The 21,142-nt window shown below is 46.8% G+C and overlaps 2 protein-coding genes across 4 annotated transcripts; both read right to left on the bottom strand.

Annotated features, from left to right (window-relative positions):
- Window positions 1–215: 215 nt before the first annotated feature.
- Window positions 216–3,256, bottom strand: LOC102451285 (histone H2A type 2-B). Its single transcript, XM_006130880.5, has 2 exons — window positions 3,154–3,256; window positions 216–2,996 (listed from the first exon to the last, which is right to left on the bottom strand). The coding sequence occupies exon 2, from the start codon at window positions 2,926–2,928 to the stop codon at window positions 2,548–2,550; it is 381 nt and encodes a 126-aa protein (XP_006130942.2). The 5' UTR covers window positions 2,929–2,996; window positions 3,154–3,256; the 3' UTR covers window positions 216–2,547.
- Window positions 3,257–6,678: 3,422 nt separating this feature from the next.
- HMCES (5-hydroxymethylcytosine binding, ES cell specific) lies at window positions 6,679–19,184 on the bottom strand. 3 transcript variants are annotated; one of them, XM_006130881.5, is made up of 7 exons: window positions 19,038–19,184; window positions 17,170–17,366; window positions 14,823–14,966; window positions 13,555–13,674; window positions 12,028–12,188; window positions 10,259–10,451; window positions 6,679–8,521 (listed from the first exon to the last, which is right to left on the bottom strand). In XM_006130881.5, exons 2-7 carry the CDS (start codon window positions 17,350–17,352, stop codon window positions 8,315–8,317), a joined length of 1,008 nt encoding a protein of 335 aa, XP_006130943.1. In that variant the 5' UTR covers window positions 17,353–17,366; window positions 19,038–19,184; the 3' UTR covers window positions 6,679–8,314. The 3 variants fall into 3 exon arrangements, with proteins under 3 accessions (XP_006130943.1, XP_075794943.1, XP_075794944.1); XM_075938828.2 differs by lacking the exon at window positions 19,038–19,184 and adding an exon at window positions 18,690–18,837; XM_075938829.2 differs by lacking the exons at window positions 13,555–13,674; window positions 19,038–19,184 and adding an exon at window positions 18,690–18,837.
- Window positions 19,185–21,142: the final 1,958 nt, after the last annotated feature.

Raw genomic sequence — 21,142 nt, 5'->3', positions numbered from 1 at the left:
GGGGGGGGGAAGTCAGTTGCCATGGACATTACTCTTTCACCCCAGACTGACAGGGATTGCTGGACTAAATCAGTTCTCTCCCATGCATTTCTTCCAAGAAGACAATCTTTCACAACAATAACTTTGTATCAGCCCATTTCTTCAGACAGGACAATTTCAGTGCAGGCAAAAAAATGAGGTGATGTGGTGATAACAAACAGCAAATTTGACATGCATTCAATACGGAACCAGTTTAATCAGATTTTGGATTTGCATTGTTCTTTCAGTATGACAAGTTCTGCATTTTCTAAGAATTACAAAGCAATCTCCTTTGAGTTGTACAGAATGCTGGTCCTAAAGAAACAAAACAACACAGGACACTAAGATACAGAGACATTTTAGAATCTCCATTTTCTAAACAATGGTTTGTACATAAAAAAACAACAAAAAACAAAAAACTTAATTCCCTCCCCACCCACCCCCAGCAATTGCCAGTTTACAGATAGGAAAAAAAAGTCCAGTTGATCCAGTGCAACAGCAGTAAGATACAGCTGCCCAGAAACAAGAGGTTCCCCCCCAAGCCTGCACTGAGGGGTAAAACCACAGATCTGCTCAGACAGCCAGTGCCATGTCAAGTTTACTTCTCCATTATCACTATTCTAGTAACAGACCTTTTCCACATTTCTACAATGGAGTGAAAACCCCTTCATAAAACCACTTACAGGCATCCAAATTCATCTATGCTACATTATACAGTTGAGTCAGAGCCAGAGCAAGTTAATTCATCTACAAAATTAAGAACTGATTTGATAGGTGGAACACATGCTACTTACAGCACAGACAATTGTCCATTGCACTTTAAGATTATGAAGTTTTACTGTCCAACAGCCTAGACAATGCTGCATGCACATGATTCTATCAACCTTCCACATAAACAAGCTGCCCTCACAATAGGGAACAAGGTTGCTCTTTATACCAATTTCTATAAGAACACAGCTACTATGTGTCACAGGGACTGCTAGGCTGACTTTCATGCTCATACATTATCCAAATAGCCATTTAATAAACCACCACATTAACTATATATTTGCATTATGTGAATTATAAGTTTTAAAAAAACATTAATCCATTAAGGAGGATTACAGTTAACAGATGTATAATTAGCACTTTATTTTAAGAACCAGAAGTAGTGATGAACAAAAACACTGCATGTCATTATAAAGTGCAATTAGGATACAAGTGCTAAGTCTCAGTAAAAAATAAGAGGTTCTGCAACATAAAGCTATTACTGTAATCTGACCATAAAAAAGGGGGAGGAGGGCAGGAGGGAAAATAGCATCTTCCTGTCAGTGGTAAACTCATGCTCTTTTAGAATATTTTGAAGTACACCCTTTGCCTAAACTATATCGGACCCACACTAGTGAGAAATTATTAAACCCTACTAGCTCACTGAGCACATGAGCGCGCAGCCGAACTGCAACAATAGCATGATTTTGCAAGAAGGGATTCAAAAAGGTAACAGGAAAACCAAGCTAGGCTTTTACAGTTGGTGACATCTTAGCTTATACCACTGGATAAAACAAAATTTTGCATTGAAATTATGTTTCTCCTCAGAAACAGATATTTTCACATTTGGAAAGTCTCCTGATCTGCCCACCCACCATGCATTTAGGAAGTCTACTTGTGGTCACATTTATGGGGATGTGCAACAAACAGCAGGTAAGATTACCACACTCCTGAACTTCCCTACTTCTTGCATGGAGCAAGGTGAGAAATTAAGGTAGATCATTCGTGCAAAAAGTTAAGCAATGGGAGAAACCACCTTCCATGATTCTCCCATACCCCCCCTCCAAACATCTAGGTACAATACAAAGTAAATGCATTGGGATCTTTAGTTACATCCACAAACACAACATAAATAAAAGGAGTATTGACTAAGCCCAGTCTCTTCCTGCTCCAAGCAGGAGCTTTTGTTGCACAGAACGTTTGCTCTTGCAGCTAATTACACCTTCTAGGAGGAGGAGGGAGGGAAAAAAAAACCAAAAACAAAAAAACCCCAACGAACCAATTATTCCTTCTCCAGAGTGCTTCTTCCACGGAAATGTGAGCAGGTCCAGAAAAAACAAGCTACCCAACCCACAGGTGCTCTGAGAACAGAGCTGTTGACCAGCAACCCAGGAAGGATAGCTTTGCAGTCAGACAGGCCAGAAAGCAACCTAGAGCGCCAGGCATGGTGCTAGCACCCGGGAAAGGGCTTTTTGTACGTCTCATTCAAATTGCTTGCTTCCTTCCTTCCATGCCTCCCCTGGGGTGCTGGAAAGGAAGGGAAAGAATCACAGGCTCATCTCATGGTGCAGTGAGCCCCCCAAGCACCCCGCTGCAGGACTGCAAAGCTAGCACATGGGGGCAGGAGGGCAAGACCCCACGGGAGCAAAGGGGGGGGGGGAGAAGAGAGGAGAACACGGGCGCCAGGTGGGAGAGCGGGCAGGGCGAGAGGATACCAGGGGCATGCCAGTGTCGGCTGCAGCTCATCGATTGGCTTCCTGGGAAGGTGGGTGGGCCGGGGGCTCATTTCTTGGAGCTCTGGGTCTTCTTGGGCAGCAGCACGGCCTGGATGTTGGGCAAGACGCCGCCCTGGGCGATGGTCACCCCGCCCAGCAGCTTGTTGAGCTCCTCGTCGTTGCGGATGGCGAGCTGCAGGTGCCGGGGGATGATGCGCGTCTTCTTGTTGTCGCGGGCGGCGTTGCCGGCCAGCTCCAGGATCTCCGCCGAGAGATACTCGAGCACGGCGGCCAGGTACACGGGGGCCCCGGCCCCAACCCGCTCCGCGTAGTTGCCCTTCCTCAGCAGCCGGTGCACGCGGCCCACCGGGAACTGCAGGCCGGCCCGGGAGGAGCGCGACTTGGCTTTGGCTCGCGCTTTGCCGCCGGATTTCCCTCGGCCGGACATGGCGGGGAGAAAGGGCCGATCCCGGCAGCTGCCGCCCTGGAGGAGAGGCGCCGAGCCGGTCCCAGGGCCTGGGGGACAAACAGCGTTATCACGCGCAGCCCGCGCCTAGGAGCCACCCGCCAGGGCCACAGCGCCCCGCCCAGCCGGTTACGCGCCCCCGCCCGCAGCGCCCATTAAAGCAGACCCCACCGGCACGGAAACCTAGTCCACAGCCCTGGCCCTCACCGCCGTACTGAGCCCGATCCGCCCCTCCAGACGCCCGCAGCTGCAATGACAATAACACGCTCCGCCGCTAGCGGAGATAAATCCAAGCCCAGGCCGCCGGCCGCTTCCCATTGGCGGGCGTGAGAGCCGACCAGGCTCCCATTGGCGGGTATTCCGATCCCTGATTTGCATAGGGCTCGCTACGCCCTGCCTCGGCTTCGGATGGAGAGGCAGCTGAGACGCTGGCTGGACCGCCTGCAAAGGGAGCTGCTGGTGAAGCATATTAATGTGCAGCACCAGCGGTTGTGGGAGACGAGCTCTTTGGCTGCCTTACAATGCGAAGTGATGCACTAGCGAAAGGATATTTCTTCCCTTGCCTCGGCTATAGCTCTTTAAGCAGTCACACTAGGCTTCTTTACCCCTTGATCTGCTCCGTACCAAGCTCGGGGAAAACCCTCTCTGCTTGAGTTCACCTTCCAGTCCTGCTCTAAACACCACTTCTTTGCACTGGGCTGCACGCTGCTCCAGCAGTTCAGTGACTCACTGCGGTGCCTACCTCTTTTTATGTACAATATTTCTCTTTCTCTCCCACGGATGGGCCAATCGCTTTGGTATTGGATGGTAGGAATTGGGGTGTCATAAGCAAGAATTTGTTTCTCTCTATTGTTATGACAAAGATAGGCAGGTAGATTTTGCACCAGGATAAATGACTGCTGATTTGCAGGACAGAGCAGCCTAGTAGTGTAAGCCGGGAACTAAGAAGGATGAAGCCTCATATTCTAATTGTAAATCTAATACGGCCTCGCTCTAGCCCTTAGCCTTTACCTTTCTGAGTATCAGGTTCCACACCTTTAACTTTTCCCAGGGCTGCTATGAAAGGTAATAATGGACATAGGACACATATACATGTGGAGCACTTAAACTTGAATGAAATGTTTATAAAACATTTGGAAGAGCCAAATCTGTGTTAAATGCTCTAGAAATAAACAACATATGCAAACCTGCCTGTATGAGCCAAAGCAGGGGTGGGCAATAATTTTTGAGCTAGGGGCCACTTCAAAGCCCCGCAGGCTGCTCCAGAAGGGGCAGGGCCTCATATGGAAGGGATGGGGCATTGGTTGGAAGAGGCCGAGCATTTAAATAGCAGGAGTTGAAAGGGCTCTTGCCTCCCAGGCATCATGTTAGCGGGAGACAGGAGCTGTGAGCCCTTTCACTTCCTGCTCTTTAATGAGCTTGTTGCTTCTGGCCTCACTGATAGCATGTTGCCTGGGAGCTGGGGACATGGGAGCCCTTTCAACGGCTTCTATTTAAAGGGTTCACACCTTCCCTGGGGCTGTTGAAAGGGCTAGCTGGGCTCCTGCTCCCAGGCAATGTGCTAGGGGGTGGGGCATGGAACAGCCGCACGGGCCAGATCAAAGCCATAGGCAGGCCGGATAAGCCCTGTTGAGGGGCTTGTACCCACCCCGAGCTAGAGTCTACCCCTCCTATTCAACTATGCTATTTTCACTACACTGGTGAATTTTGTGTTGTTCCAAATTCCAGGCTTATCTTCATGAAAGTGGGTTGAAGCCAACCCAATGGAAGGGGAGGCATCTGGAAAGACTCGTTTATTGAAATAAAAAGGGGAATGCTTTAGATTACCAGTTGTAACAACTGTAAGTACCACCACTAGTACCTGTCCTGCTGGTACTGGAGGGATGAAGAGCTTCTGCCTGCAATGCAGCAGGCCTCTGAAATTGAGGTTTTTTGAAAGGTGTCTCAACAGAATGACACTGTAAACCACACATAAAAGAGCAGCCAGTAGATCAGCCTCCCTATTTTTTGAAAGCTGTGACCAGGCTGTGGGGTAGGCCATAGAGGAGCAAGCAGTCTCCCACCTTCTCAAACATTCCTAACACACACATTTACCAGCATTGCTCAGGTCCTTAGGAAGGGCTCAGGGCACGGGGCTGGGAGTTGTGCAGGAGCCATAATGGGAAGAAGGTGAGGGGGGGATCTGGGCAGGAGAGAGAGAGAGTGCGTGCGTGCACTAACCCCCCACCCAAGATTACCAGGGCTGCATGGGCAGTGTGTGAAGGGAGGGCTAGGGGAGAACCACCATGTAACTGCTGAAAAAGTATGACACCAATCATGGTCATTTAAAAAAAAATAAGTAACAATGTCTGAATGGAGATACATTTGATTTGAAAATAGACTTAAGTTTAAAGGTTATTTAAAGATGACAGTATATTGGCAGACTTACCTGGCATTTCCTGGGTCCAACCTGGGGGGAGGCCTCCTGCCAGCACTCCCCAGGCCAGTCCAGGACCAAAGCAGGGGGGAGAAGGGAAGGGCACTGGCCAGCCCAGGGTTTGGGATTGGGGAAGGGTGCTGGCCCAAGGTCAGAGCCCAGCTGATTTGACAGATGGGAAAATTGAGGCAGAGATTATGACTCACTCAAGGCAACAAAGGAGTATTAGGAGGATTAGAATTCAAAAATTCCTGATTGTCCAGTCCTGTCTTCACCTCATTCCTCCCTCCATTAGTAGCAACAATTAATTTTAAAACAATTATTAAATGCATGCTTGTGACTTTTTGTGTAAGCCTGTCCTATAATGGTTGCAGTCTACAGCCAATGTTCTGAACAGGGGCAGCAAAGTCATTCTGCCTAGAGAAGAAATTACTTGGCAGGGAAGAACTCTACTTCTCACTTTCTGTGGGTTGCTTGCTGAAGCCCAGAAATGGCTTTGAATTTCAGGCAACAATTCTAAGAACCACAAATCAAGCCCTTTGATTTTTAGAGTCTGGAATGGGACTGAATGTAGGTAAATAAATTATTTTGTCTTGACACAAATGATGGCAGGGAAATAGACTGCAAAACTGTTTTTGGCTAATTTATATTAAGCATGGACAAGGGGAAACCCTAAATCCACCAATCTACCAATCATCCATAGCTCCTCAAAGATGTCAGAAATAGGGCTCGATGGTGCATTTTCCCAATGACTGTAACAGGTTATTATAAGATTTTGATATATCTTGGATCCAGTGTGATATTTTGAATAGAACTCATTTTCTTCTGGTATGGATTTGGTTCTCCTCTATTTAATGATATTTCACCACTACTGGATGCTCTAAGGGCTACTGCTCAACTGTCCTCCCCCAATACTCTCCCTAACACCTACGAAGCATCTGTGAATGGTTACCGGGTGATGCTTACCAGTTATGGTTAACAGGTGGGCGGAAGCAACTCCTGCCCACAGTAGAAAGGGGCCACTTCAGCCTGTCTGCAGGCCCCCATCCCCGTTTATTCAGTTAACCTGTTAACTGAGATTTTACTGTGAAGCTCCCTTAGAACAAAGCAGTTCTGAGTGGTGTCATCAATCTGCCATCTAAGAATATTTTATTTTGCAAATAAACTCTTTTCTGCAAATAAAGTCTTACAGCTCACTATACTCTATGAAGTCTCTCTTTTACCAAGGGCAAGGAAGACAAACTACTCACATTACTTGTGGACTAGATGATTATGGATTGATGACAGGTAGAGCAAGACAGACAAACACAGAAACACATAAGCCAACTGATCACTTTATTTTCTACAAACTGTTTCAAACACAAGTAAGCAATGCTCTCCAGAGATCTCCCACATGCTGCTAAGATCTAACATATGACTGACACTGCTTGTTCAAGTCCCAGACCAAAGACAAAAAAATCACTTTAGTACTTGACACTCCAGTGATCTACCTACTCAAAAGAGTGATTGTTCTCTCTCTGGATCAAGGATTCAGAAAATATTCTCTAAATCTTAAAATCCTATTAACACAAATATTGCACAAACATAATGGCCAAGACAAGTTTTCCCACTCCACTCCCCACTAAAAATAAAGCTAGCAATTATGGCTGCCACAAAGAACAGATTAAATCCAGTAATTCCCAGGGACTTGCTCTCTAAGGTCATGCCAACACATTAAAGCTTGTTTTTCAGTGATACTGAGTACCTACAGCTCTACTGACTTCGTTTGGTGCTGTGGGAGCTTGGCACTTCTAAACATCAGGACTTTTTCCTCTTTAAATTTACCAGTGTTGCTACTGTCAATGTGAGGTCTTGAATAGACAATATGTGCCATTTTTACCATTATGTCATCTATTCCTGCTCAAAGCCAGGTTAGACAACTGGTTAAAATACTGGTTCATGTCTACATTATAACTTCTGTTGCTACTACCAGCAGTAGCAACAGTGGGAAATTTCAGGGGATAATTCTAGTAACTTCTACAATATTACAATACTACTGGGAAAGGGTTTTCAAAGCAGCCCTTGACAATAGTACACAGACTTCATAAAGGTAGGTCAGGCTATCAGAAATGTGAAACAATGAGCATGGAAAAGGATTTAAAGGTAAGGACAGTTTTTACTTTCACCAGCAAAACTGTCTTAAGGCATTTCTCTCTCTCACAGACACACCAACCCTATACAACCCCATTGCCACAGTAGAACACTTCCTCAGTTTTAAAAGGCACCTGGTTCCCATGGCACTTGTTTCCAGAATCTTGAATATCCTCCTTTCCACATATATCAGGATCTCACTGTTCTGAAACTCTTATGCAGAGGCCCATCAATGTTTTCCATGCTGACACAAAGTAAGGCAGTGTTAGCCCTTAAGAAATGGAGCTACATCTCTGATTTAAATACTAGTTTAACATAGAATCTTTAGTTCATTTTTTGGCTGCATAAGTTCTCGAGCATCAAAACATCAAAAGTACCCAAAATATAGACATTATCTAGGAGAATTAACACACAGGAGAGCCATCTGAATAACACTTCATGAAAGAATTCCACTCAGTTCTTCCGTTCCTCACTCAATAGGAAGAACATGGATTGGGTTTAAATGCCTTCCCCCTGAGTATGTGATCCATAAGTGTTCCTAAGGCAGGTCAGTATCAACCAGGTGAAAACACTGGTGGGGAGGTGAGCATTGCATATTAAATCAATTTCCCAGTTAGTGGAAGATAGGAAAGTTTTAAAAACCAAGCATTGCTCTCCTAAGATCAGTAAGCCATCAGCACAAGGACATCAAGCTACAAAATCACATCAGTGCTAGAAATCAAATTTAAATGCTCAATGCACACAAAGTCAGAGATGTCTTGGTACCGGTCTGCAGGATCTAACAGGCTAACATACGCGTTCTATTCAGAACTGAAAGTCAGTTCACTGAGTTTTGGGCTTCTTTGCACAAGGATCCTCCTCTTCCTTCTTCAGCCACTGTTGCATTAAGCTTGCACTGCTTCTCTTGGGTGTAGCAGTAATCTGGATGAACTGACTGGACCATCTAGGCAAATCATCTTCCTCTTTCTTGGGAGACTTGTTTTTTAACCAGTTCAACATCATTTTGCTGCTAGTACTGGCTTTGGTCTCCTGGAAGGACAAGTTATATTAAAAGAAAAATAAGCAGCACAGAAATAGCTGGTCATATATGCAAGGCACATTAGAAAATGCCCATATGGGTACTACTTCAATGAGCTGGTCCAGTCTCAGAATGGGGAAGGTGCAGCAGCATCATTCCCTACACTACAGTAACACAGCCTTGCACAAGGTTCTCATGCAAGTCCCAGTCAGATTAATCTAAATGCCATTCAGGTCAGAATATACCTTATTAAGCAGAGTGATCCTGACACTTTGCAATATGTTTTATTTCTGGAAGAGCAGGAAAAGGAATGGGAATCTTTAACGGGCCTTCAAACATTAAACACTACAGTGACCCTCTCTCCAGTTGGGGGTAGATGGCCATCTACAGCTCCTTTTGGAGTTCCTCAGAGCCATCCTGAATCAGTTAGAAGGGGTAGATCAAGAATCTCAAAAAGGCACATAAACTACTGCTCATTCTTAGGCATAGAGTGATCTGTCAGTCCCTAATTAAGAGCTAAGCAAAACATGCAGTTTATTCAGGGGCAGCAAGTAATTCAGCAGTTAGGGTAGGTTATCCCTACCCCATCATCCTGGTCTCTCCCGTACTCTTCCACTCGAGGTTCCAGCCCTCTCCCTCTCCCCTTCTGCTCCTCATCAGAGCCCAGAAAACCATCAGCTGCTGCTCCCTCCCCACTCCATGCCAGCACTCCCGTGTCTAACCACCCTTTCCGACTTCAGTCATGGAGCACCGGGCACACAGTGTGGCTGCAGCACCTCCAATCCCAGCCCCAAAGTGTGAGCTGGGCAGTTCCATCACAGTGCCCATAACCTCAGCCCCAGAGCATTAAGCAGACAGTTCAGTCACATTGCCCTCAACCCCAAAAATGGAACGCAGAGCAGGTGGCAACACCCCCTGAGACTAGCCCCAGAGTGAGATGCGCAGCATGGCTGCAGCATCTCCCAAACTCAGCCCAGGAGTGAGCGCTTTTGCCATAGCACCTCCAGTTGAAGCACCAATCAGGGTGCCAATCTTAGCCTCCACAAGTCCTGGTGGCAGGCCCAGCCCAAGCCAGTCCTGGGCCACAAAAGAGCAGGAACTCACAAGCACTCCTGGGAGTGGTGTGGGCAGGGCCACACCCGGCTGTACTGGAAGTCTCAGTCTCCCACTCCCTGACACCCATTGCCCACAAATTTATTCTCTTATATTCTATCAGGGCCAGCCCGGGATCAATGACGTTGCAGGCAAGGAGTCTTTGGCACCTCCTTTCACTGGTTAAACTTTTGAATACTTCGTTTTTTATTGTATTTGTAGCCCATTTCACAACTTTGATGCATGATTTATCCTGCAATATGAGGATACATTTGCACACTAGGATATGTAAATCTGTATTTAGATTTTACTTCCACTTTCCCTTTAGTTTCTAACCAATGAAACAGCACCCTGAGCCTAGTGACCCCTATGCCCTGCATCCAGATGGTTTCCTGAGTGGTCTGTCCTTAAATCAGGTCCTGATTCTACAGCCTCTGCTTTCTCCTCTGTAAAAGGCCTTTCTGGCCCGAACCATCTATGCATCTAAAATAATTTATCCCAAATTTCAATCTCACAGGCAGGTTTAATTCATTAATGTCTGTAAGAAGCAGTGAGATCCTCAAAGAGATGTAGACAAAGAACAAAGTACTATTCTATTTATTATTAAACAGTATTATGGTAGGGAAGTCTGATTTATGTCATTCACCAAATCTCACCTTCTTCAGTTCTAACTCAATGGGAGCAAGGCATTCTGGTGTATTGTTTCTGGAGTTGTTTACTATAGCAGAAACTGGATGGAAAGCAATGTTCTCTGTAGAGTGGATGAGCCTAAGGGCTTCCTGCGTTGGTACCTCTGGAAAGTCCAACCATTTCCTGATAGCCTCATCCCCATCCAGGATAGCTGGCATCCTAAAACATGGGAGGAGAGGGAAAAAATCTTAAGACCACATAGACACACACAACTTACCTGCCACATGGCAGGATTGAGTGATTTGGGTGCAAGCCAAACTAAGATCCAGAATTAACATAATTCAGACTCCAGCTATATGGGGATTAAATGTGTTGGCAATAATTATTAGAACTATTAGCATGTTAAGGACTGGCTAGAAGGTACAAAGACCTCATTTCTGAAGCCTTAGGGAACGACTAAGCAAAACAGTATTTTTCTGTGAGGCAAACTGTGCTAACTTCACCAAAGCAGCCTGCTTCCCCAGAGAAGGCAAAGAGTTCTGTCAATCACTTGGCAGGCCTATGAGCAACTTAATTCTTATTGCTACTGGCAAAGAGACAAAGTGATTTATGGCAAGGGCAAGATTCAGTGACTTGAAACAAATAATTAATGTTCTAATGTACTTCTCTAGGGCTATGTCTACACTATAGGCTTCTTGCACAAGAACAGCTGTTCTTGCACAATAACTTGCAGGGCATCCACACTACAAGCCCATTCTTGCACAAGAAAGTTTTCAATAGATCGTCAGAAGAGAGGGCTTTTTGCACCAGAATTATTCCTCTCCCCACGAGCTCTTGTGCAAAAAGGCTCTTCTTGCACAAGAAACCCCAATAGCTAAAATGGTCATCAGAGCTTTCTTACGCAAGACAGTGTCCACACTGCCACAGACACTCTTGCGCAAAAGCACGTCTCTTGCACAAAAGCACATTGCAGTGTGGACGCACTCTTGCGCAAGAACTCTTGTGCAAAAAGTTCTTGCGCAAGAAGCCTGCAGTGTAGACATAGCCTAGGAGAATCAGGCAGAAAAAGCATGAAAGAACTCTTAAACTGTGTGTTCTTGGCATTATCAGGGTTTTGTACATAAGCAATAGAGTCACACTACCTGCTCCACACAGCACGAGTAAAGGGAAGGTTCCCATGTTAAGGGAGGGTTTTTGGACAAGCACTCCCCACTAATCTCTGTCATCATGTGTGACGTAGTGGGGACTGCATTCACTGTTTTGCTTTGCTATGCTGTATGTGATTCCTACTGTCCTGTGCTGCTCTGTAATGACTCTGTGTGTGTAGTGCCCAGTGAGGGATGGGCTCTTTGGGTGAGAACTCCTGAGGGAAGGCATGTAGGGAATGGCCCAGGCCATCCTATCCCGATCCTAGGGGGAAGATGCAACAAGTCATAGTCAGATAACACCTTGGGCTGGGGAAGCAGTACAAAGAAAGAGGCTGGGCTGCACAGGGGGCTGGAACCAATTGCTGGGTGTTTTTTGACTGGCTTAAGGAGAAGGGACACTAGCTGGCTTGGGGGGCTGGACAGGGGCCTAGAGCCCCGGCTCTGGGCCCCCTAACCTCAAGGTGGATTGTACTGAATGCTCCTGGTTCATGTAACAAGTCTGTGCTATGCTGTGTCCCTTGTGAACCAATAAACCTTCTATTTTACTTGCTGTCCAGGAGAGTCACATTTGACAGCAGATGGGAGTGCAGGCCCAGTGACTGACACCACACAATCTCTACAATCCATAGCCAGTCAATCTCACTTGCCTGTTATGAATGGCACTTAAGCTTTTAGAAGCATCTACTGTGATGATGGTGTAAGTGTACAATGCATCCCCTCCACCAGGGGGCTCCCAGCAATCAAAAATTCCAGCCATGGTAAGTAACTTCCAGCTTTTCCACTTTTCATCATCATCTTTCCCATCTGCCTGAAAAAGACAAAGAATGATCACAAATTTTCCTAACCTCCTTTTTATGATAAGTCATTTCAATACAAAGTTATTTAAAGGCAAAAAACAGTGAAAACCATTGTCAGTCAGATTGAGTCAGCCTCATTTGCTATTTTAATTACACTTCTATTTCTACGGATGTGTACTCAAAAACTTTATTAGGAGCCTCGTCTCACATTGCTACTTTTCCCCTTCAATATTATCCACCTGTGCATTGTATATTATTACTTTGGAAATTATTGTGAGGTCACAGGAAAGGAGCAAGGATAAGCAACAGAAACAGGTAAGATCTTCCAAGTAACAATTAAATTTTCGAGGGGGGGGGGCACTAACAAGGGAAGAAAGCACAGCATGCAGAAGAGTTTGAGACTATTCAAAACTGTACTCTGTGAAATTTTATCAAGGGCCATTGACTTCAATGGGAGCACTGTGTGCTCAGAACTTCTCTGGAGCAAGCCCTATGTTAGAAGAGTTAGGGAAGCACACTGTAGTAGATCAAAAGGCCGTGCACAGACGGCAGCTTTGGGTATATCATCCAACTTTACAGCAACAGTTCCAAACATCAGAGAAGCTCATCTTTCTGCACTGCCTCCAATATCCTGTGCCTGAACCTTAATCACAAACACAAATGGAGTAAGCAGGAATTTATAAAATAATTATGTTATCCTTCAAGATAAATAACTAATTAATACAGGTTGAATCTCTCTCATCCAGGACTCTGTGGTCTGGCAGCATTCGCAGTCTAGCAGGACCACAGATGTTGCTAGACCAGAGAGCCCTGGCCACAGAAGTTGAGAGCGTCTGGGAGTGGAGCTGGTCTGGCGGACAGCAGCCTGCAGGGCCAGTGACGTTGGGGTAGAAAGCCTGGAGAGAGACTGCAGCTCCACAGAGGATGGGGGCAGGGAGCCCCAGGAGCATCTGCAGCCTAGAACAGGGCTGGGCAGAGGGGACAGGGAACCCAAGTGTGGCTGCTGCCTTGCATGGGGCCCGGTGGCTGGGAACCCTGGGAGCAGCTGCTGTTCCACGTGAGGCAGGAAACCGCAGGAGCAGCTGCCACCCCACAAAGGACCAGGAGAAGAGCCCCATGAGTGGGCTGGGGCCAGCAGAACCAGGCAGGTGGGACGGAGGAGGTCAGGCCTCCAGGTTCTCTTGAGGCAGCAGCCAGGTGGGGAGCTCCAAGAGAGCCCGGATGCCTGACATTCCCTGGTCCAGCAAATACTTATGTTTGGAACCACTCAGGTCTTGAGGGTGCCAGACCAATCTGAATTTCTAAAGCCTTTTCAAACCAAAAAGTGCTATATCTCATTGCTGAATAGTAAAACAACTGCTGCTGGGAATCCAGTACCGTTTCTTGCTTGGGTTGTGGGAAGTAAATAAAATAGGGTTGCTTCTTTCCATTGTGCTGCTGCCATTCATAGAATCCATCTGCCAGCACTACACAGCGCCTGCCCTTTACCAGAGGTCCCTTTGGGAAGAGAAGATTTGACCATGTCACAAAATCAAAGCAGATGGCAGCTTGGAAGGCATTAAAATAAAAGAAACATTTGTTAGAGTGAGAAAACAAGGGGAGAACAAAGGCCATTACTGAAGTATAAGGAACACATTTCTTTATAAACCTTTTCATATTCTATAAATGATCCTCAAATGCATAGACATTAAAGCTATAGGGCCACACTGGGGTTGTGTTCACATGAAACTATCCTCTGTTCTCAGAGTTTATGTCACTATTAAAAGCTCTTGATGAAATTACACTCTTATTATGTAGTTAATTAGTATATATGTGGCTTATACATTGTAATCTGATAGTGTCCCCTAACCACCTTGGAATTAAAATGCATTAATACATGCTGGTAGCAGCATGAAAGCTCAACACTAGCACATGATGGAATTCTGGTATTTCCATCCCATTCAGGAAGTTTAATTTAGTTTAAAATATGTCACTGTGTTTAAATGGTACTCTGCCTACTCCCTTTCATTAATATCAATGGCAGATAAATATCAAAGCTTTCACCCCACATCAAAATCAAGCTGGAGATGTTCTGCAAGTAATACTCAAGGTAATTCTAAGAACCTTTATCTCCCTGAAGGTTATGAGTAGTAAGACACAATAATCCTTCATGTTCTCACCTTCCATCCTTTAGTGTGTGACAGAACCCTCTTTTAGAGTCTCCCACCAAATAGCATACCCACCTTTCAGGAGAGGAGGGGCAGGATAAGCATACCTGTAGAGCTTCTCGTACTGCAGCCCAATTAACAGATACGCTTTTTATTAATATAAAATAGTAGCTTATTCTCAAAGCTTTTTTTCTATAGAAAGAATGCCTTTGTTTTCTCCAGCCTGAGCCATGCTTGAATCAAACAGCAGGTTATCTTCAGGCCACTTGGTCAAATACAGCAGGCAAAAAGCTATGCTTTCGATGAAACTGAGAGACTAGACTGTACAATGTGTCACTCAGAAGGATTTTATTTTCTGTGCAAGAGGTTGGTGGTAGCCAATACTTATTAGGAAGATGCTTTGGCCTCTAACAAGTCATTAGTAGCACTGCCTGGAGCTGATGATTAAAGTCTTTTGTCTCTCAAGACTCATTAAATGCAAGAATATCGTAAACTTACCTTGTAGGAGAGTTTCTCCATCATGGTATCACTGCGACAGTTGGAGGTTTTATACTGCATTTTGGAAGGGTCAGATTCTCTAAACCAGGATGGGACCAGTCCCCAGCGCATAGCCGCAAGGACACGTTCAGAAGAGTCAGCATCCTTTCACATAAAATAGAAAAGCACCTAATGCCAGTACACGCAGAACAGTAGCAGACAGCAAATTACAAAGTAATCAAAGCATTTCATAGCTGACTTTCCATTATACAGTAGAGACTATACAACTATTAGCAGATAGCCTAACAAGAAAACAGGAGCTTTCAGATAACAAGTAATATCTTACATTTTAAGATTACTTTCTGACATGAAAGAAATTGTTGGTTGCTTTTCTGCTAGTTATTTGGCAATTCTACCACTTTTACTTTGAATGGGTGTGAGAATATACTCAATGCTAATTAGGGATGTAAAATCCCATTTAATTAGTTAACTGGCTAAACATTAAGTTTAATTGGTTAACCAATTAAATGGGGGGACAGAGGGCTGGTCTGGAGTGTCCCCTCCACCATGAGCAGGGGCTTCTCCATTCTCCATAATTGCGGTGCACCTGGGTAGGGTCTGCCATGCACAGGGGGAGGGGAGACTTTTCTGACGGGGCTGGAGCACTCCCTGTCCACAGCAGGTGGGGGGCTGCTCCAGCCCCCGACAGTTAACTGTAACTGGTAAGCATCAGCATCCCAAAGACTGGTGTGTGACTGCAAACACAAATGATTAAAACGTAATGTGTAAGTATTTCTCCTATGAGAAAGTCATTGAAAATATGCAAGGATTAATTTTCAGAGTGAACAATATGCAAAAAAGGCTATTTTGAAAAAATATATAAACATTACTGAGTATAAGAAGCATTCACTATTTAATACAATATTTGCAATTACTAGTAAATTTGCAATTTTTACTTTAGTAATACTATTTGGGGATCTACCACTCTGAGCATATTATACATTCTGTCCTACCAAAAAAGTCCCAGCAACATTATCATGAAAGGGCCTTCCCCAATGCTGTGAATAATTATAAAAGGAAATTGTTAGGTTCCTTAATTTTTTATTTTAATAAATCCTTACAAACGTTACAAACAGTACATTTGTTTTAATTTTTTGAGCATATTTAAAATCAAACTTACTTTCCCTGTGCACAGTTTTGCATTTTTTCTCAGTTTGGACAATGGAAACAGACTGTGGGTTTCACTTCTGCTTCTAGTAAGTGTCTAGTCAAATTCACTTTCTTATTTTCAGGTGAAAGTCAAAAGCTGCAATGTTTGGGTGGCTAACACCATAGGCAAATGATTTATTGAAAAAAGTTACGTATGAACAAAACTATGTTGAAACGTTTCTATTGGCTTCCGTTTTATAAAACCTTTCATGCCTACAAGCAAAGAAATGCACAAACCAAACTGTTTCTACTTTGATTGTGTAAATAAAGTGTATCACACTGTCCCCAAATAGTGAATAAGTATAGAAAGTAGCTTACTAAAGATGACTGGATGATCAGATGTTTGCTTATGTTCATAATTAGGTTGCTGGTGTCCTTGAGACCACTACCTATCATACTGACCAACACACTACCTCATTGGTGGAGGAGTACAAGGAAACAATCAGCCTACATACATCATTTTTCTCTGGTCTTATACACTGCCTAAAGTTCCTTGGGACAGGGATCCATCTTTTTTGTTCCATGTTTGTGCAGTGCCTAGCATAATGGGATCCTGGTCCATAAATTGAGCTCCTAAGCACTACAATAATACACATATTTATACAATAAATATGCATGTTTCTAGCACCATCTTCTTCTGCTTTGTGCTCTCATCAGCTATTGCGTGAGAACTGTGGAATTTTGAGTAGAATATTTAAGCAGGAAAGTAAAGAAAGAAGTAGTTTTTCAAACTACTACGCAGGTATATTGGCTTAGAATGATAAAATATTGACTTTTTTTTTAAATTTCACATTTAAACATTTCTGGTTCTACAAACTAAGCGCTTACAACAAATAACTAATACCTGACATTTCAGCAGAACTTAAAATACCTTTTTACTGTAGAAGCAGGAACATAAATAGAACCTCTAATACGTGTGTACTGAAGAGTCTGAAGTGTCAGTATGAATTCTTGCAAAGCATATACTAGCACTAGGAGTTTGGAGACACAGAACTAAACTACTAAGACTTGGAAAGATGGCATCAAAATTAATGTAAAAATGTTTATATGCAATTTGTCAAGTACAGTTGAGAAATATATAGTAATCCCCTTCAAACTTCTGTTATTGTACACGATGAACCATAATTATGCTGAGTATTTTGTTTTGCTTGAAGGTTACCTTCTCAAAGTGTCGTCGGGAAAGCAGCACAGGACTGTTGGACTGGGGACTCTTATTGTAGGAAGGGCTGTATTTATCAGCATCTCTCCATTCAGGGTGTCTTGTTCTACCATGGATATCACGGTACACACAGGCTCGGCGGATGCCATCTGCTCCTAGAGCGCAGGCCGTGCGCCCACACATACTTCAGGAGTTTCCTAGAGGGGAAGGACGTTACCTGCTTTGGAACAATCGTCTGAAAGCTGATTTCAGGTGACAGAGCATGATCACATTTCTCCTTCAAATTGGATACAAAATAAGCAATTTTATGTCTTCCCCAATGACTCAGACCTTGTCTACTCTATCTCAAGGTGTCAGGACTTTGTGCAGAACCCAAAAGCTTGCTGCTGGATATTGTATAGACAAAGCTCCTAAGACTTTAATAATCTAAGTAAATAACGAACAGATGAGAGAATAAGAGATGAATGACTAAAGTGTCATATTTAATGTGAACCACATATTCCATGGGCTATTTAATGCTTGATTTGCCCAGTCTATGGTGTGAACTCTTCTTTTAGTGGGATAACTAAAGATTGAGGTTGAACAACGTTCAGTGGAGCAAGGGACACTGCAAGGACACAGGCTTAAAGCTATCTTTAATTGTAACACCTTGCTCAGATAGCAGGAATAGATGCTCTGAAAAAAACCCCTCACAAGATAGATTGGTGTTGCTGCCCAAAATATCCATTGAAACAGACCCTTAGACACAGTGTGTAGGAGGGGAGCCCTTTGTTCCCCAGTATTTATTTTAACCATACGTTTAAACCTACAGGAATCAGTAAATTGGGAGGGGGGATTGGCTGCATGTAGCACAAGTCTGGGAAACACCGTTCTGGGTCACTCCACTGCTGGACTGGGCCCCTCCCTAGCGGAGTGATGTGAGGCCCTGCCCAGAGGAGGACGGAAAAGGGGGCCCCCTGCCTGAGAGGATCCCTGCCCAGCAGGAGGTCGGGGAGGGGGGGACGACTGAGAAAGGTTGCTGTGGGGGGAGGGGGAAGTGCAGGGAAGGAAGCTGCACGGCTCCTTGCCCGGCAGCTGGGGGGAGGTTCCGGGAGCGCTCCCTGCCAGAGGAAGGGGGAGCTGAAAAGCTCCCTGCACTGGGACTGACGGGTCTCCAGTGGGGGGGGGGGGGGCAGAGCGTTGCCTCGAGGTCCTATTTGAGGAGGGTAAATGAGGCAGCAGGAGTCCTTGCCCCGGGACTGGGGGGGGGGATCCCCAGTGGTGTCAGGGGAGCTCTAGGGCTCCTGGCCCAGGGAACGCGGGAGGAGACGGGAGTCCCTGTCTGAGGGAAGCAGAAAGGCTCCTGCCGGGGGGAGGGAAGGCGCCGGGGGGGGGGGGCATTCCCGCCCAGGGGCTGAGGGGGGCAGGGAGGGGCCCTGCCCGGCGTACGCTGGCCCTAAGGTGGGCTGCCGTTGGGGTCGCCTCGGTCTCACGCGGGCGGCTCCGCCGCCAAGCCCCGGGTAGGTCCCGCTCCCGCTCACCTGCCGTCACCTCAGCCCGCCCGCGCCTGCCGCCAACAGCCCGGCGGGGGCGGGTTCGAGCCGTCGTCTGTGAGTGGGCGGCGACGGGCACGTGACTGGGGTGCTGCCCACGGCGCGCGGCCTGCCCCACGCACTGGCGGGGGGAGGCGGGGCTCGGAGCGGCGCCGCGAGGCTTCTCCCCCCCCCTCCCCGGGAGCGCAGCCCCAGCTCCCCGCTGCATTGAGGCCCGGGGCTTTGCCGGGCTCGCCCCACTCCCAGCACCCGCTGCGGGAGAGCCGGGCGCAGGCTGGGGGAAGGGCCGCGTTTGGGAGCTGGCCAAGGTGAGGAGGGGAAGTAGGGCCCCTCTACCCCTCTTGGGTGGGGCTCCAGGTCCCCAGGTCTGCCTCGCTGCGGGGCTCCGTGGGTACAGCCCGGACGCTCTCTCAGTGGCGCTCTGCCGTCCCTCGGTGCAACGCACCGTGTAAACCCACAGTCAGGCCTGGATGGCGCGACTGTGTCATCAACCGCATCGGCGCGCCGGGCCCAGTCCGAGCTGGTGGGACGGGCGTGCCTGTCTCCCGGCCGTTGTCAGCTACACATCTCCGGGAAAGACCTTCCCAAACCCTCCCTTCGCGGTCAGGGTCTGGGCCCGTAGGACTTGCGGTCTGCTGCCCACTCAGCCTTGTGTTTTGCTGCAATTCCCCTACTGGTGCTGCCGATGCAGCAAAAGGGGAAATGGTACCTCTCAGGTAAGAAGAAACACAGAGTTTTCTTCTAGCTGACAGACTGCTGCAGAAGCTTCAGGCTAGCACCAGGGATTTCACATGTGGTGAATGTGTTGTCCTATAGTGACCAACGCCTCAGGACCAGCAGAGACAGAGCTTGCTTTAAAACAGAAATAAAACTGAAGTGGGAGGCTTATATCAAAAAGCAGGAGTAGGGAGGGAGGGACTCCTTGGTTATGTCTACACTGCACACGCGTTCTTGCGCAAGTAAATTTACAGTAAAGCGTCAGAACAGAGGGCGTCTTGTGCAAGTATTATTCCTCTCCCCATGAGGAATAAGACTTTTTGCGCAAGAGCTCTTGCGTAAAAAAGGATAGTGTGGATGGGCAACAGACCTCTCTTGCACAAGACAGCATCCACGCTGCCATGGATGCTCTTGTGCAAAAGTACACGACAGTGTGAATGCACCTTTGCGTAAAACAGATCTTGCACAAGAATCCTGCATTGTAGATGTAGCTCTTGAGTGTTAGCAAGGGCTATGGTGAGGTTTCCTCACTGCCTACCATTAGGTGGTGGGCTGTGGTGTCCAACCAGTAATGAAGCTGTAGCCGCTATCGCGGTGGCGATGGGCACGTGACTGGGGTGCTGCTGCACCCCGCAAGGTTCAGCCCATGGCCTGCCGCACGCACTGGAGGGGGGAGGCAGGGCTCGGAGCAGCGCTGTGAGGTTTCTTCCCCCATCCTGCCCGGGAGTGCATCCCCAGCTCCCCGCTGCATTGAGGGCTGGGGCTTTGCCGGGCTCGCCCCACTCCCAGCACCCGGTGCGGGAGAGCTGGGCTCAGGCTGGGGGAAGGGCCATGTTTGGGAGCTGGCCAAGGTGAGGAGGCCCCTGGGTCTGCCTCGCTGTGGGGCTCCATGGGTACAGCCCGGACGCACTCTCAGTGGCGCTCTGCCGTCCCTTGGTGCAACGCACCGTGTAAACCCACAGTCAGGCCTGGATGGCGCGACTGTGTCATCAACCGCATCGGCGTGCCGGGCCCAGTCCGAGCTGGTGGGACGGGCGTGCCTGTCTCCCGGCCATTCTGTCAACTACACATCTCCGGGAAAGACCTTCCCAAACCCTCCCTTCGCGGTCAGGGTCTGGGCCCGTAGGACTTGCGGTTTGCTGCCCACTCAGCTTTGTGTTTTGCTGCAATTCCCCTACTGGTGCTGCTGATGCAGCAAAAGGGGAAATGGTACCTCTCAGGTAAGAAGAAACACAGAGTTTTCTTCTAGCTGACAGACTGCTGCAGAAGCTTCAGGCTAGCACCAGGGATTTCACATGTGGTGAATGTGTTGTCCTATAGTGGCCAAAGCCTCAGGACCAGCAGAGACAGAGCTTGCTTTAAAACAGAAATAAAACGGAAGTGGGAGGCTTATATCAAAAAGCAGGAGTAGGGAGGGAGGGATTCCTTGGTTATGTCTACACTGCACACGCGTTCTTGCGCAAGTAAATTTACAGTAAAGCAAACTCACCACACTCAACAGGCCAAACAGCCACACATGGCTAGTGGTTTGGACAACACAGAAGAAGTGAACAGAAAGGGCAAAGACAAACGCTGTTGCTGCCCGATATAATCCCTACACTTTTTCTATAAAGCATGCAAGACTGGCACTGTCTATGACAATTTCCCCACCAGTTGCATATGCCTTGACAATGTTGCAGAAGTAAGTTGTTGCTATGCCTTTGGCTACACCTTTAGGCCAATAA

This window comes from Pelodiscus sinensis, chromosome 11 (assembly GCF_052426305.1).
Source record: "Pelodiscus sinensis isolate ZL-2025 chromosome 11, ASM5242630v1, whole genome shotgun sequence".
Lineage (NCBI taxonomy): Eukaryota > Metazoa > Chordata > Testudines > Trionychidae > Pelodiscus > Pelodiscus sinensis.
This window is presented reverse-complemented; position numbering and strand designations above follow the sequence as displayed.